Below are 13,894 nucleotides of genomic sequence, written 5' to 3'. Positions count from 1 at the left end.
ATAAGTGATCGACTGTTTGATTTTTACTTAACATTTTTCTTCAAGAAAATAAAATATCATGGAATTAAAAATAGACTTGGGCCCATCATCAAGCCCAATCCAGTTTCTCCTCATTTTGTAGTAGGTGACAGTGTGGCACTTGGGAGAAATGTTTATTTGATTTGGGGACTATTTGCATTTGAAGAATGTAACAGATTGTCGTACAAAATAAATTCACCTATAACTTGTAACTAGTATTGTAACATTGAGTGGTATAAGAGATTAAATCATATTTTCAACGTTAATTAGCTTACAGAAAACACAACAAACCAGGCAAATTTACCCAATTCTCTTGCAACATTATATCTAGACACAAGACTTAGAACTGTAGTACATTATAATCGAATGATCTCAGGATACACATATCGTAATTTATCGATAACAAAAATAAATCAACATAAAATCAAGGGGATTTCGTATTCGAATAGGCTTTGACTGTAAAAGCCAACCCCAATATCAAGAAAGGTACCAAAAACATCAATATCGTGACGATGAGTTGTGGATTTTTTTCTAAGTTGTAGAACTTTTCAGCCGTAGATACAATGAAAGAGCGTTTTACTGGAATTGTTGATTCGTCTATATCACCAACGTAATAATCTTTCATCATTTCTATACCTTTTTCACTATGACCAACATCTCCAAAAGGAACTGATGCATCTTGGCCTGTAACAATTTAACAAACATTAAAACTTGCGTTTAAAGAAATAAGTTTGATTCATGTAGTGCATAAAACCGGTAAGCGTACCAGTCACTAATCGCATAACTTCACCGCCACCAGGGTGATCATCCATAAACGGGGTTACATCATAAACCTGATACATTTTAGATTCATCAATAGCTGTTGGGTTAATCGCGTTTTATATATTAAGAGAGTACTAATATTATTTAGTTGCTATGTGTAGTTTCCTAATTAAGTTATACAGTATATATATTGTCTTAGTTGAGAATGGAATAACACTACAAGAAAATGTATGTATAGGGACGACGTTTTTAGGGACGGGGTTTTTAGGGATGACATTATGTCGTCCCGAAAAGTTCACTCAACGACAAAAAATTATCTGCTTTTCTGATAAGTTTGACTACTTTTCCCCGGACGACTTTAGGGACGTCCTTAAAAAGGTCTCGAGATGTCAGACAGAAAAGTCAAAGTGGGAACCACAATCGTTCGGGAAAAGAAGTCGTCGCCCCGCATAACTTTCTGGGACGAGGCATTAGAGACGACTTATTGAATACGACATGTCGTCCCTTAATATCTTTCGGGACTACATGTCATCTCTATAGGTCGTCCCAAAAGACCTCTTTTCTAGTAGTGTAATATGCTAATTTTGTTTTTTTTTTTTCCCATCCTTCACATATTCATTCAACATCCATGTCCATATACATATACACTATATTATTATTATACTATATTATAGACAAATTAAATTCAGTCAAACCGTAAACAAATTATAAAAAAAAAGCACGGCAACGCATATACCTTTCCGGAGATGATAAGCCAACAATCGTCGGTCTTGTTATGCTTAGCAACTTCATCAAACACAAGCGTTTTTTGTTGCGATGCCATTCGTGTACTGCAAATAATAATAATAATAACCATAAAATCAAATCAAATTATTAGAGAAACAAACAGTTGAATACACAAACATAGGGATATAAATTTAATTAAATATATAAACATAATCAATCAATCTACTTACGTTTAATGAAGATCGAAACCAAGCTTTTGCAACACAAAACAAAAACACGGTGTCTATTTGATATGAGTTTGGTTCCACAAAAGCAGGTTCAGGATATATAATTGTATAAACATACATCAGTATTTGTTCTTTTATGCTTTAATAGTTTAAGTTAAAAGAGTTTGGAGCACACTCACTTTGACCCAAACTGACCCCTCTTTCCCACCCTTTTCCATTATGTTATTGTTATTATAAAAAATAATAATTATAATAATATAGGACTACTTTTAACAAATTTACACATGCATAATTTGGTTATACCGTTATACCATTATAATAATCACACACCTCTACATAACCTCTACATAGGAGATGATACTCACACACCAATAATTAATCCATACACACTAACTTACTAATATACCCTTAATTTACAATTATGGAGGTTCAACTCCCTAGATAAACTTAAGGTTATAACTGTCAATTTTGTGCTAAAAGGTGTGAATGAATCAATTTTGAGTGTGTGAGTATCACATCCCACATACATATAAGTATAACTACTCAATTTTATTCTATTATTAAGTATTAGAATCATTGATAAAATGTTATGATGATATTATTCAATTAAGTACTAGCGTAAAAACTATATATATTGTTGATTGTTGATTGGTTTTTGCGAGGGGAACACCATCTCTGAAAATAAATTGTACATCAAATGTCTGACTTACTTGCAAAACCGACAAAATCATAGTTGTTTGATTGTATTTTCTCTCTTTTTTTATTATTTTTATTTTTATTTTTATTTTTATTTTTTATTTCTCTGTAGTTTATGCATATTTAATTAATGTGATATTAGCTCAGATATAATAAAACTTTTAAAGTATTACGATGTACACCTATTTTTTTTAAATATTCGCGTATACACTTTCCATTCGAATGACAAACTACTCGAACACAGTGTATGATATTCGAATAAATTAAATAATGACATGTCCCAAAAAAATACATTGTAATCGAACGAAATTGTGTTCGAACACAGTGGATATATATATATATATACTCTATTCGCGTCAGTTTTCAAACACAATTACTACTAATACTTCGTTTCAGACAAACGATTCGTTGTGCGAGTCTCCAATCCAATACTTTATACATTGATTCACAATATCTAAGGCTCTTGATCTTATTCTCGCTCTAACTCATCACAAAACGACCCAGTTGGTGTGCTAATCGACCTAAAACGTATTCCAAGTGACAGTTAAGTTCAAACTCCTAAATTCGTGTGCCAAAACTTGCAACAATGGCTGATGTGACTGATGTTGAGGTAATCTACAAACTTTTGGTTCTCATTATTGTTTATTGTTGTTTAATGTATCAAAAAAAGTAGCGCATTAGGGTTTGTTAGATTTTGTGCATTTTTAATGCTTCTTTGTTATGAATGCTCGAGTTAGATATGTGTTAATGAATAGCTAGGGTTTACAGTTATTGATTACAAGCACTCAAACACGTCAATTGTGCAAATATTTGTGGAAATCTTTAACCTCCATATGTAATGTGTGTTAGAACAGTATAGTGTACTAACATGTAAATTCTAAAGTGTATTAGAATAGTCAAATGTTCCAACTGAATTCATTTTAAGGTGTGTTAGAACATTTATATGTTTTAACTGACAGTTACTTATGAATTACACGTTCAAACTGTTTTTGTATTTGCATTTATTTTAGGGGGAAATGTTTAATGCTCATGTAATCACTTGTAACAAGATATCTGTCATATCATTGATAAATGAGCGCCTGACTAAGGAACAGAAAGAGATATTCGAGAAGACGTGTTTTGGACCTTGGTTGAATGTCAAGTGTGATGACAGTGACACCAAATATATTCCTTGTTTATTACATAATCAGATTGAGAGCCTCCACCTAACGCTAAACTTAAAGAAAAGCCCGAGGGGCTGTGGTTCAAAATATCTAAATATCACACTATTAGATGTGGTAGGCGTACATCCTGTTTGGTGACCGGTATGCGTTTTGGACCGGTTACAATATAGTATATTACATTGGGGAAGAGACGACCCTTTTTGTGCCTAGCATAGCAAATCGTGTGCTTACAAAGAGAAATAGTACTTCTTCATTCATGATTAGACAATTTTACGATTTGTTAAAGGACGACCCTAATTTTTTTTCCTGGTAAAAGTAAAGCTAGTGGCGAGGATTGTGTGGGAGTAGCAATCAATGTGTTGGTGCAACTTACTTTTCTCGAAAAGCAGTTACGAGACCCGATTTCAAGTGTTGACTTTCTTCATTTGATAAAGGATTTCGATTTAATGAACTAATATCCTTGGGGTTCCTTAAGCTGGACGTCAACTTTTAACGAATTACATCACGAATTAAAGGGCTGGAAGAAAGACAAGCCCAGAATGACATATGCTCTTGAAGTATTCACGTGGATATTTAAGGTAAATTTTAGTATTTAAAGTTTAAATCTTCGTTCACTTTAAAGTTTAATTTGTTTTACCATTTACATAATGTTTGTTTGTTTGTTTGTGAAGATGTGGATATGGAAAGCGCTCAAAAAACGGTTAATGGATTATTGTCACAAACTAGAGAATGACATTCCTTGTGATCGATATCAGCTAAAAAGTAACGTTTTTATCCCCGATATTAGCCCCATTTATGATAAAGTAATTGACTTTATGTCACACCCCCAAATAGGGTCGGGGTAAATATGACATTTCAATATCACAACACAAGTATATAAAGAGAACGACTCTATATGAGACGTTTTATAAAAGTAAGATTTGTATCGCAGCGGAAAAGAAATAAGGTTTTACATTATAAATCCAATGTAATTAAATAACAATTGTTTAATAAATGATAAATAATATGCGAGACTCCAAATGCAAGGCAGCACGCGTAACAAAGCAACATCAAGCAGCACATAAGCTAATCATCACCTGAGACAAACATGCTTAAAAGTATCAACACAATGGTTGAGTGAACATCATAAATTTAATAATCAATAAAATTTTAGACCACAAGATTTAGTTCAAAACATCAAAATATCAATATGCCATGAGTTATAATATCGAGCTAAACATAAACCCCTGACACTGCGCGTGTGTCGGTAATTATTATTATGTACCCCCTTGACGATCGGTCAATGGGTAGAGACGTCACTCTCAATAGGCCTACTCACAATAATTAAGCTTGCAACATTTCAATTCCAGCAATTAACGATATTATGGTGGGGATTTGCATGTAAGAATACAAGTTAACAAAAGTCTCATGAAGTTGCATATCAAAAAGTTTAGACACTTGTGTCTAAATTGTAAATCATTTAAAATACAAGCATGTGTCTCACCCCAAGATTTATAAAGTTTAATAAACATGTAAAAGCGGGGCTATGAAGTTCACCTTAGAATAGCACGGCGAAAGATGAAGATAATTCCACGAACGAAATGAACGAGAGTATATGACCAGGTCTTCAACCTAGAGATATATTGACTTAATCAGAAATTTGTCCATATGACAAATGAATATCCTAAGTAAACTTAAGAGTTGTTTTACAAGTGTTTGCGTGTTCACCATAATCAAGTTTAGACCTTGTACAATTTATGCAAACCTCGAAGCTATCAAATAAGTCCGAAATGACCAGATGTAACCGAGGGCCAGGACTCTTGATCAGAAACTATGTCATGACATTCGAGATCCACAACCTTATCCCATAATGGCAACCTAGACATCATTCACTTACGACCGTAAGTAGCGATGAAGTTTTTATAAGTCGTACTTTCATCGGTATGATTATAGTATTCACTAGTCGGGTTACTTATAAATTCTATTATAAATATTAAATTATAGTTTTATTTTAATACTATGTTAAATTGGTATTAATTTAATAAGTATTTAATTCTTAATTTAATGTTTATATATAAATATTTAATTATTATTTACACGGCTCTATTGAGTCGACATCAATCGTCGATTTATTGGCGACTTGACTGACTCTTAGAACCTAAATTAAATTTTAGGCAGGATTTCAAACCCATGGAAATTTGATTCTACCATTTTCATGGCGTCTATTATTATTTTTATTTTAGTATTTTTTTTTTAAAAAACTTTTTCCTACTTAAAGGTCGGAGGTCCTCTCGGAAGCAATCTCTTTATCCGTCGAATAAAGAGAGGGATGACTTTCTCTACTCTTGAGAGTGTTTTCACTCTGGGTGGATGTAACATCCTCAATCGGACCTAAATGTAAGATTACTAGATTGCCCTTAAGTTTGTATTGCGTTATTATATGCTTTTATTTTTATTTAATATTTATTATTATTTAATGATGTGGTTAGGACCAGTTTGTGACAAGGGTCACAGAACAGGTTTGTTTATTTAATTTGGACTTCATTTGGGTTGCCAAATGATGAACGAAAGATATCAGATAACTGATAAATACCCGTGTGTCACACAGTGTGGGAATTATTTACAATTAAGTGACTAGAGGGCTGTGTTCTTACCATTTCTAGACCCTTCTTCACCAAACACTCCCGTACCTTCCTTTCACCTACAATCAAACCCTAATTTCTAATCCTTGTTTTAGAGCTCGAATCATTTACATCTTTGTGTTCCTTGTGATTTACTGATTCTAACAAGGTAAGATTCATAACTTTTCATGCTTTAATCTTCAAGAAAATGGAGTTTTTGTGTTAGTTTTTATAAAGTGTGTAATTTGGGTCAAAATGGGTAGATTTGATGTTGTTTGAGTCTAAATTTTGTGGGTTTATGTTTCTACATGATTAGTGTCTTCCATTTGGTCAGTTTTGAAGTCATAATCGAGCTCTAGAGCAAGAATTGGTCGATTTTGGGTGGAAACCCGTCACTTTGGCTTCAGTTTCTGCAGATAAACACAGTCGGCCGAGTGTGTCGAGACACTCGACCGACCGACTAGACCATCGACCGAGTGTGTATGACCCACGACCGAGTGTGTCTGTGAGAGACCATCGACCGAGTGACTAGACACTCGGCCGAGTGAGTGTAGACAGTCAGCCGACTGTCTCTGACAGTCGACCGAGTGTCTTGGATAGTGAATATTTTACCAAGTGTTGATTTTTAGCCGTTATGCTGCCCGTTTGTATTTTGATGTTCAGGATGTTAATTTTGAAAGTGCATAAGTGGTAAGCAAAAAATTTTAACGGATATTTTTTCTGACAAAAATTCCTGTATTGTGTTATTTGATGTTAATGGACAAAAACTAACTTGTGTATATGTCTTTCTCAGGAGAAAAGGAGAAAGAGAAGGTTCAGTGATTAGATAGCTGAATACCTTCTCGTTTGCTGGTAATCGGTGAGTGGGATTAACTGGAGAATATAGTATATAGAAGCATGTTATATTATCATTGCCATGCTTGTTAGATATACTTATTGTTGTGGTTAGTTAGTACTTGTGATGACTGCATGTTAGTTGATGCTTGTCTGCTGGAGCCCAGTGCGTCCCTATTGTGTGGTAGCCTCAGTAGAAGAGATCAACCTGCGGGTTGGGTTCCTCTGTGGTAGCCTAGACAGCCGTGGTGTATATATATGTGAATGACGCGTCTGTCGCGTGTGGATTATGTATATACATACGGTGGTGGAGGAACTTCTGGTAAGCCCCAGTCCGATCAGCTGGTGGTTAATGGTTTGGCCGAGCCGCCAGAGTCTCTGTAGATGGCACTTGGGTGATGTTTGTGTGTTAGACTATATGACATGATTAGTATAACGCTTATGTATGCTATGGCCTGTAGTTAGTCGTACTCACTTAGCTTCGTGCTAATTCCCCTCCATCTCCTCCCTGCAGGTTGTTAGCTTTTGTAGATAGTGCTTTTGGGAGAAGACGGGCATGATGATGTTATGTTTGACAGGGTTAACTCTGATGTGGTCTTTTAGAATATGAACCGTGTACTTTTGAAAATAGAATGTATTTACGTCTCTTCCTGATAATATGTAAATTGTTTTAATGACAGGTGACATCGGTTTGTACAAATGTCGATATCGTATTTTATTAATATTATGCTTCCGCCACGTATTTATTAAAAAAAAAATAGCGGTGTCACAAGTTGGTATCAGAGCTGAGTTTGACAGCATGTGCATTGTGATCTACATGTCATGTTCCCAAACTTAGAAGAGTCATGTCAAACATAACATGCTGGGGATGGGTTAAGTGAGTACTAGGACAGGTTATGTGTTAGTTGTTAGTACTAACAGAGTTTATACTAAGCTTTGGTGTGAGTGTTGTGGTAGTGCAGCAATGACAGATAACGAAGCTAACGCTATTGGCCGTGCTGCCCCTGGAACTGGTACATTCAGAGCCCCTGACGAAGATGGACATGTGTCTTCAGAAGAAGAAACTTCTCAAGAAGTAATAGAACTTCAAAGTCGGTTACTAGAAGCTCAGGAGAAAATTAAGGAATTGGAACAAGAACGGGCGCAATGGAACCCTAATACCACTGCGTTAAACATAACCTTTCCTCCTAACTTTTATACTCAAGCCGGTGGCAGTTCTCAGTCACAGTTTCCACAAAATACTTATCAAAACTATCAAATGCCATTTCCGTTTAACCAGACTTTTCCTAATCAAATGATGTACCCATTTCAAGTCCCTGAAACAAGAAGGAAGTGTACCTATAAATAGTTTATGGACTGCAAACCTCCTGAGTACAGTGGTCAGACAAATCCTACAATGACCCTTAATTGGCTAAGAGAAGTAGAGAGAGCGTTGGAAGCATGTTTTTGTGAGCCTGAATGCTAGTAGGCTTCTCAAAGGTGAAGCAATGGAGTGGTGGGATTCTATTACTGCATATTTACCCAAAGAACAGATCAGTCAGGTTTGTGAGCAGTATTGTTCTGAGAATGAGATGGAAAGATTGAAAACCGAGTTTCTGAGTATGAAGATGATAGAAAGTATGACGATTGATGAGGTTTTTAGAGATTTCACATCTAAGCTAAGGTTCGTTCAACAGTGGGTACCAACTGAGAAAGATAAGATTCAGCATTTTATGCGGGTGATTAAGCCGGAGTACAGAACCGTTGCGAAATTTACAACAACCTTGGCGCAGGCTCATGAGATGGCAAAAGTTACAGAAGGTGATATAATGGCAGCAAAAAGAGAAAGTTCAAAGGGTGGATCTTTTGGGGGAAAATCAGAAAGTCAATCAGGTGGACAGTCGACTCAGCAGTCGAGTAAGCAATCTAGTTTTCGTGGTAAAAAGTCAGGCGGGTTTAAACAGAAAAGTAAATCTGGTATTAGTGGGTCGGGTTCAACTCAGTCTGGGTGGTGTAATTTTGTAAGTCAACCCATGTCGGTCCGTGTTCTCCAATGACCAGAAGGTGTTTGAAATGTGGGGTGTTAGGTCATGAATCAACAGCTTGTTCATTTAAGTCTAATGTTTGTTGGAGTTGCCATCAAGAGGGGCATAGATCTGCAAATTGTCCATCTACGTCAAGAGCCGGTTCTGGGGCAGGGTCAGGGGAGAGGTCAGTAACTTCTGGGGGATCTTCTGCTTCTACTGCCGGGCAGAAGAGAAAGAATCCTCCAACAGCAGAGGCAAGGGCATTTCAGATGACGGTAGACGCTGCAACCGCTACCGATGATGTTATTACCGGTGTGTTCTTGGTTAACTCCTTGCCAGCTCGTGTGTTGTTTGATTCAGGAGCGAATCGTTCTTTTATGTCCTTAGGCTTCTGTGATAAGTTAAAGTTGCCTGTTAGGATGTTAGATGCATCTTTGGGAATAAAAGTAGCTGATGGTAAGATGGTTCCATGCACATCATCTGTGTCTGGAATTACCATCGAAATCGACGGCCATTCCTTCCCTTTAACTTGTTTGTTGATGCCTATACCTAGCTTTGATGTAGTCATAGGTATGAATTGGTTAAGAGCTAATAGGGCTAATATTAAGTGTGATAAGAATATGATTTCTTTCCGTTTGGCCGATGGATCCCGAGTGATAGCTAGGGGAGAGCGCAGTGGATTTAACTTTCCTATGGTTTCCCTAATGAAAGCTCAGAAGGCAATAACGAAAGGGTGTGATTCATTCTTAGCCTACGTGATTGATGTTAAGAAAGAGAAGAAGCAGGTGACCGATATTCCCGTTGTGTCAGAATTTCCAGATGATTTACCAGGGTTACCTTCAGTACGTGAAGTAGAGTATAAAATTGATTTGGTTCCATGTACTACGCCAGTTGCAAAAGCTCCTTACAGATTAGCTCCGTCAGAAATCCGAGAAATGATGTCTCAGATTCAGGAACTGTTAGATAAGGGGTTTATCTGACCAAGTTCTTCACCGTGGGGTGCTACTGTTTTGTTTGTGAAAAAGAAAGATGGGTCTCTTCGTATGTGTATAGATTACCGTGATTTGAATAAGAGAACAATCAAGAATAAGTATCCGTTACCAAGAATAGATGATTTATTTGATCAGTTACAGGGTGCTTCTTACTTTTCAAAGATTGATTTGCGTTCAGGGTATCATCAGGTACGTGTTGCAGAGAACGATATACCGAAAATAGCGTTTAGGACTAGATATGGTCATTATGAGTTTTTAGTTATGCCATTTGGGTTAACAAACGCTCCAGTAGTGTTTATGGATCTCATGAATAGGGTGTGTCGTCAGTATCTTGACAAGTTTGTGATTGTCTTCATAGATGATATCTTGATATATTCGAAAACCGAGAAAGATCATGCTACACATTTGAGATTGGTATTAGAACTCCTGAAACAGGAACAGTTTTACGCTAAGTTTTCTAAGTGTGAATTTTGGTTGCGGGAAGTACAGTTTCTGGGTCATGTGATTTGTGAACAGGGTATTAAAGTAGATCAGTCTAAGATAGAGGCTGTAATGAATTGGAACTCACCGAAAACGCCGATAGAATTTAAGAGTTTTCTGTATTGTGTTATTTGATGTTAATGGACATAAACTAACTTGTGTATATGTCTTTCTCAGGAGAAAAGGAGAAAGAGAAGGTTCATTGATTAGATAGCTGAATACCTTCTCGTTTGCTGGTAATCGGTGAGTGGGACTAACTGGAGAATATAGTATATAGAAGCATGTTATATTATGATTGCCATGCTTGTTAGATATACTTATTGTTGTGGTTAGTTAGTACTTGTGATGACTGCATGTTAGTTGATGCTTGTCTGCTGGAGCCCGATGCGTCCCTATTGTGTGGTAGCCTCGGTAGGAGAGATCAACCTGCGGGTTGGGTTCCTCTGTGGTAGCCTAGACAGCCGTGGTGTATATATATATATATATATATGCATGACGCGTCCGTCGCGTGTGGATTATGTATATACATACGGTGGTGGAGGAACTTCTGGTAAGCCCCAGTCCGATCAGCTGGTGGTTAATGGTTTGGCCGAGCCGCCAGAGTCTCTGTAGACGGCACTTGGGTGATGTTTGTGTGTTAGACTATGTGACATGATTAGTATAACGCTTATGTATGCTATGGCCTGTAGTTAGTCGTACTCATTTAGCTTCGTGCTAATTCCCCTCCATCTCTTCTCTGCAGGTTGTTAGCTTTTGTAGATAGTGCTTTTGGGAGAAGACGAGCATGATGATGTTATGTTTGACAGGGTTAACTCTGATGTGGTCTTTTAGAATATGAACCGTGTACTTTTGAAAACAGAATGTATTTACGTCTCTTCCTGTTAATATGTAAATTGTTATAATGACACGTGACATCGGTTTGTACAAATGTCGATATCGTATTTAATTAATATTATGCTTCCGCCACGTATTTATTAAAAAAAAAAAAATTGCGGTGTCACAGTGGAGAAATGACTTGTCTTTATTCTCGGATATGTGAAGAATTGTCTACATCTCACCTCCCCCATACACCACTCATGTGGTATTGGGTTTTGTTGTTGTTGTTGTCGTTGTATTTAATTATTATTTACTTTATCTTATTACCTAAAATAAATAAATTATAATAGATATTATATATTTATATTATTATTTGTTACCTAATTTAAAGGATAATTGTTAGTATAATAGTTTAATAATTAAATAATGTGCATAATTAGTTAGATAATTAATTTAAATAGTAGATAATCATAAGATTTTACATTCCATATTATCTCAATATACTAATTGAGAGAGTGCCTTACTCCCTCGTGCAGTTACTGTTTCGTTTGGAGTGAATTGTCATTTCACAAAAAATCCGAGGGTATGTTGGTCATTTTGTTCCCCACTAATCCTCACATCTATATACTCCGTAATACCTCCGGTTTTAAGCCCTTTTTCGTTTCCTCTGCTACCCGTCATTTTTGGCGACTGGTTTGTAACACATGCTACCGGCGATGGTTATCCTCCCTGTTTCCTAACGTTGTCGTTGATAACCGCTTACATGTTCATCGATTGTTGTTGTGGTGTATTTTCGATGGATTTGGTTACTTGCGTCTGCTTTTCTCATGGTTTCTTAACTTTGATAGTTATAACGTCGGATTTCTATAAACGGTACTTTGGTTCGTCGTTGTTGAGGACGGTAACTCTCTATTCGTTATTTGACATTTTTTTAGGGTTTCGATTTCATAATTATTTGCTTTAGACATATGGAAAACAAGATTTAGAGTTCTAATTCTTATTGCTGATGTTTATTTGGTGAAAAATAATTTAGGTGTTATGAAAGTCAATAATGTCTGCCAAATTTTGTGGCTACAAATTTCCTACCTAACCACAAAGTGATTTATTTTGTACTATAAATATATGAAGATGTAGTTTGCAGAAGATGCACTTAAGAAAATATATATGTTTACTTATACATATACTCTCTCTTTCTCTCTTCTTTCTATTATTCTCTAATTAGTGAATACGTTACTAAAAGTAGTTATAAACTCCTAAATAATAACACGTTATCAGCACGAAGTGCTCCGTATAATCAAGGTTTATCTAAGCAAGCACAAGTCACTAATCAAGGTAAGAAATTCTTTAACGATATCTTCTATTATTTATTAGTAAGGTAAATATTATTATCATCATAAGTAAAATTATATTTCTGTAATCTAACTTTTATTAACTTCACTAACATTTATATTTATGTTATTTAAGTTATATATGGTCGGTTATACCGCCTGAATTATATTTATGTAATCTAACTTTTATTAACTTCACTAATATTTATATTTATGTTATTTAAGTTATATATGATCGGTTATACCGCCTGAATTATATTTATTTAATCTAACTTATATTAACTTCACTAACATTTATATTTATGTTATTTAAGTTATATACGGTCGGTTATACCGCCTGAATTATATTTCTGTAATCTAACTCTTATTAACTTCACTAACATTTATATTTATGTTGTCTAACATTTATGATTACTTATGCAATTAATCATTATTTATTTCATGCGTACTAAAGTTTATTCTTCGAATTTATTATTTATGCATAATATGTTTATTCTCTTAATCTTCGTATTTATACTAAACGTATTTATGCTAAATGTATTTATAGTAATCGTATTTGTACTAACAAAATTCTTTTATTAAAATTATTATTAATTCAACGAGTACATAACAGTTGTTAACGTCAACTAACGACGTTACAACAGTCATATATACATAAAGGTTGTTAACGTCAACTGACGACGTTACAACGACTATATTTTTCAAATATAAAATAAACATCTCCATTTTTACATTTTTACAAATCAATCTTCATTTTCTCAGATTACCACACTCAAAAAGTTTTTTTTTGTAAAGATGATTCACACAAGGATGATTTTTCCTATTGTATTGGTCATACTAACTATCATCATTGTTGCTAATATACCACCGAGTGAACCTATATTCTATCCTGCTCTTGTGGTTTTATCATTTGTAATCATGCCATTATTCTGTTGTTTGCTACTTACTTATGAATTTAAAATGATTCTAATTTCATTTTATTATTTGTCTATGAATAGAAGTTGATTATGATTATGATTTATGTTGTTCATCTTTTTGATAATAGAAAATGTCGAATTTGAAAAGGCTTAAATTTGCTCCTTTAGAATCAAGTGGGAATAACTACTTAACATGGGTTATGAATGTAGAAAAATATCTCGAATCAATCGGTATTTTAGAAACTCTGAATGAAAATAACAATTGTTCCGAACAAGAGAAAGCAATAGCAAGTATTTTTCTTAGCAAACATATTGACGAGTCCTTAGAA

The 13,894-nt window shown here is 35.0% G+C and overlaps 1 protein-coding gene across 1 annotated transcript; it reads right to left on the bottom strand.

The window, feature by feature from the left end:
* Positions 1–267: 267 nt before the first annotated feature.
* On the bottom strand, positions 268–1,867 carry LOC139866076 (cytochrome b5-like). The gene is made up of 4 exons (XM_071854206.1): positions 1,737–1,867; positions 1,517–1,610; positions 785–851; positions 268–702 (listed from the first exon to the last, which is right to left on the bottom strand). Exons 2-4 carry the CDS (start codon positions 1,601–1,603, stop codon positions 443–445), a joined length of 414 nt encoding a protein of 137 aa, XP_071710307.1. The 5' UTR covers positions 1,604–1,610; positions 1,737–1,867; the 3' UTR covers positions 268–442.
* Between the last annotated feature and the right edge of the window lie 12,027 nt (positions 1,868–13,894).

This window comes from Rutidosis leptorrhynchoides, chromosome 9 (assembly GCF_046630445.1).
Source record: "Rutidosis leptorrhynchoides isolate AG116_Rl617_1_P2 chromosome 9, CSIRO_AGI_Rlap_v1, whole genome shotgun sequence".
NCBI lineage: Eukaryota > Viridiplantae > Streptophyta > Magnoliopsida > Asterales > Asteraceae > Rutidosis > Rutidosis leptorrhynchoides.
Note: the sequence above shows the minus strand (reverse complement) of the source record. Positions and strands in the feature narration are given on the sequence as shown.

Bases quoted from the DNA above. Each gene is read 5' to 3' on its own strand.
- LOC139866076 (XM_071854206.1), bottom strand. From the start codon at position 1,603: ATGGCATCGCAACAAAAAACGCTTGTGTTTGATGAAGTTGCTAAGCAT. The intron at 852-1,516 runs GTATATGCGTTG...AAAATGTATCAG, and splicing joins GGCTTATCATCTCCGGAAAG to GTTTATGATGTAACCCCGTT. The intron at 703-784 runs GTACGCTTACCG...AAATTGTTACAG, and splicing joins AGTTATGCGATTAGTGACTG to GCCAAGATGCATCAGTTCCT.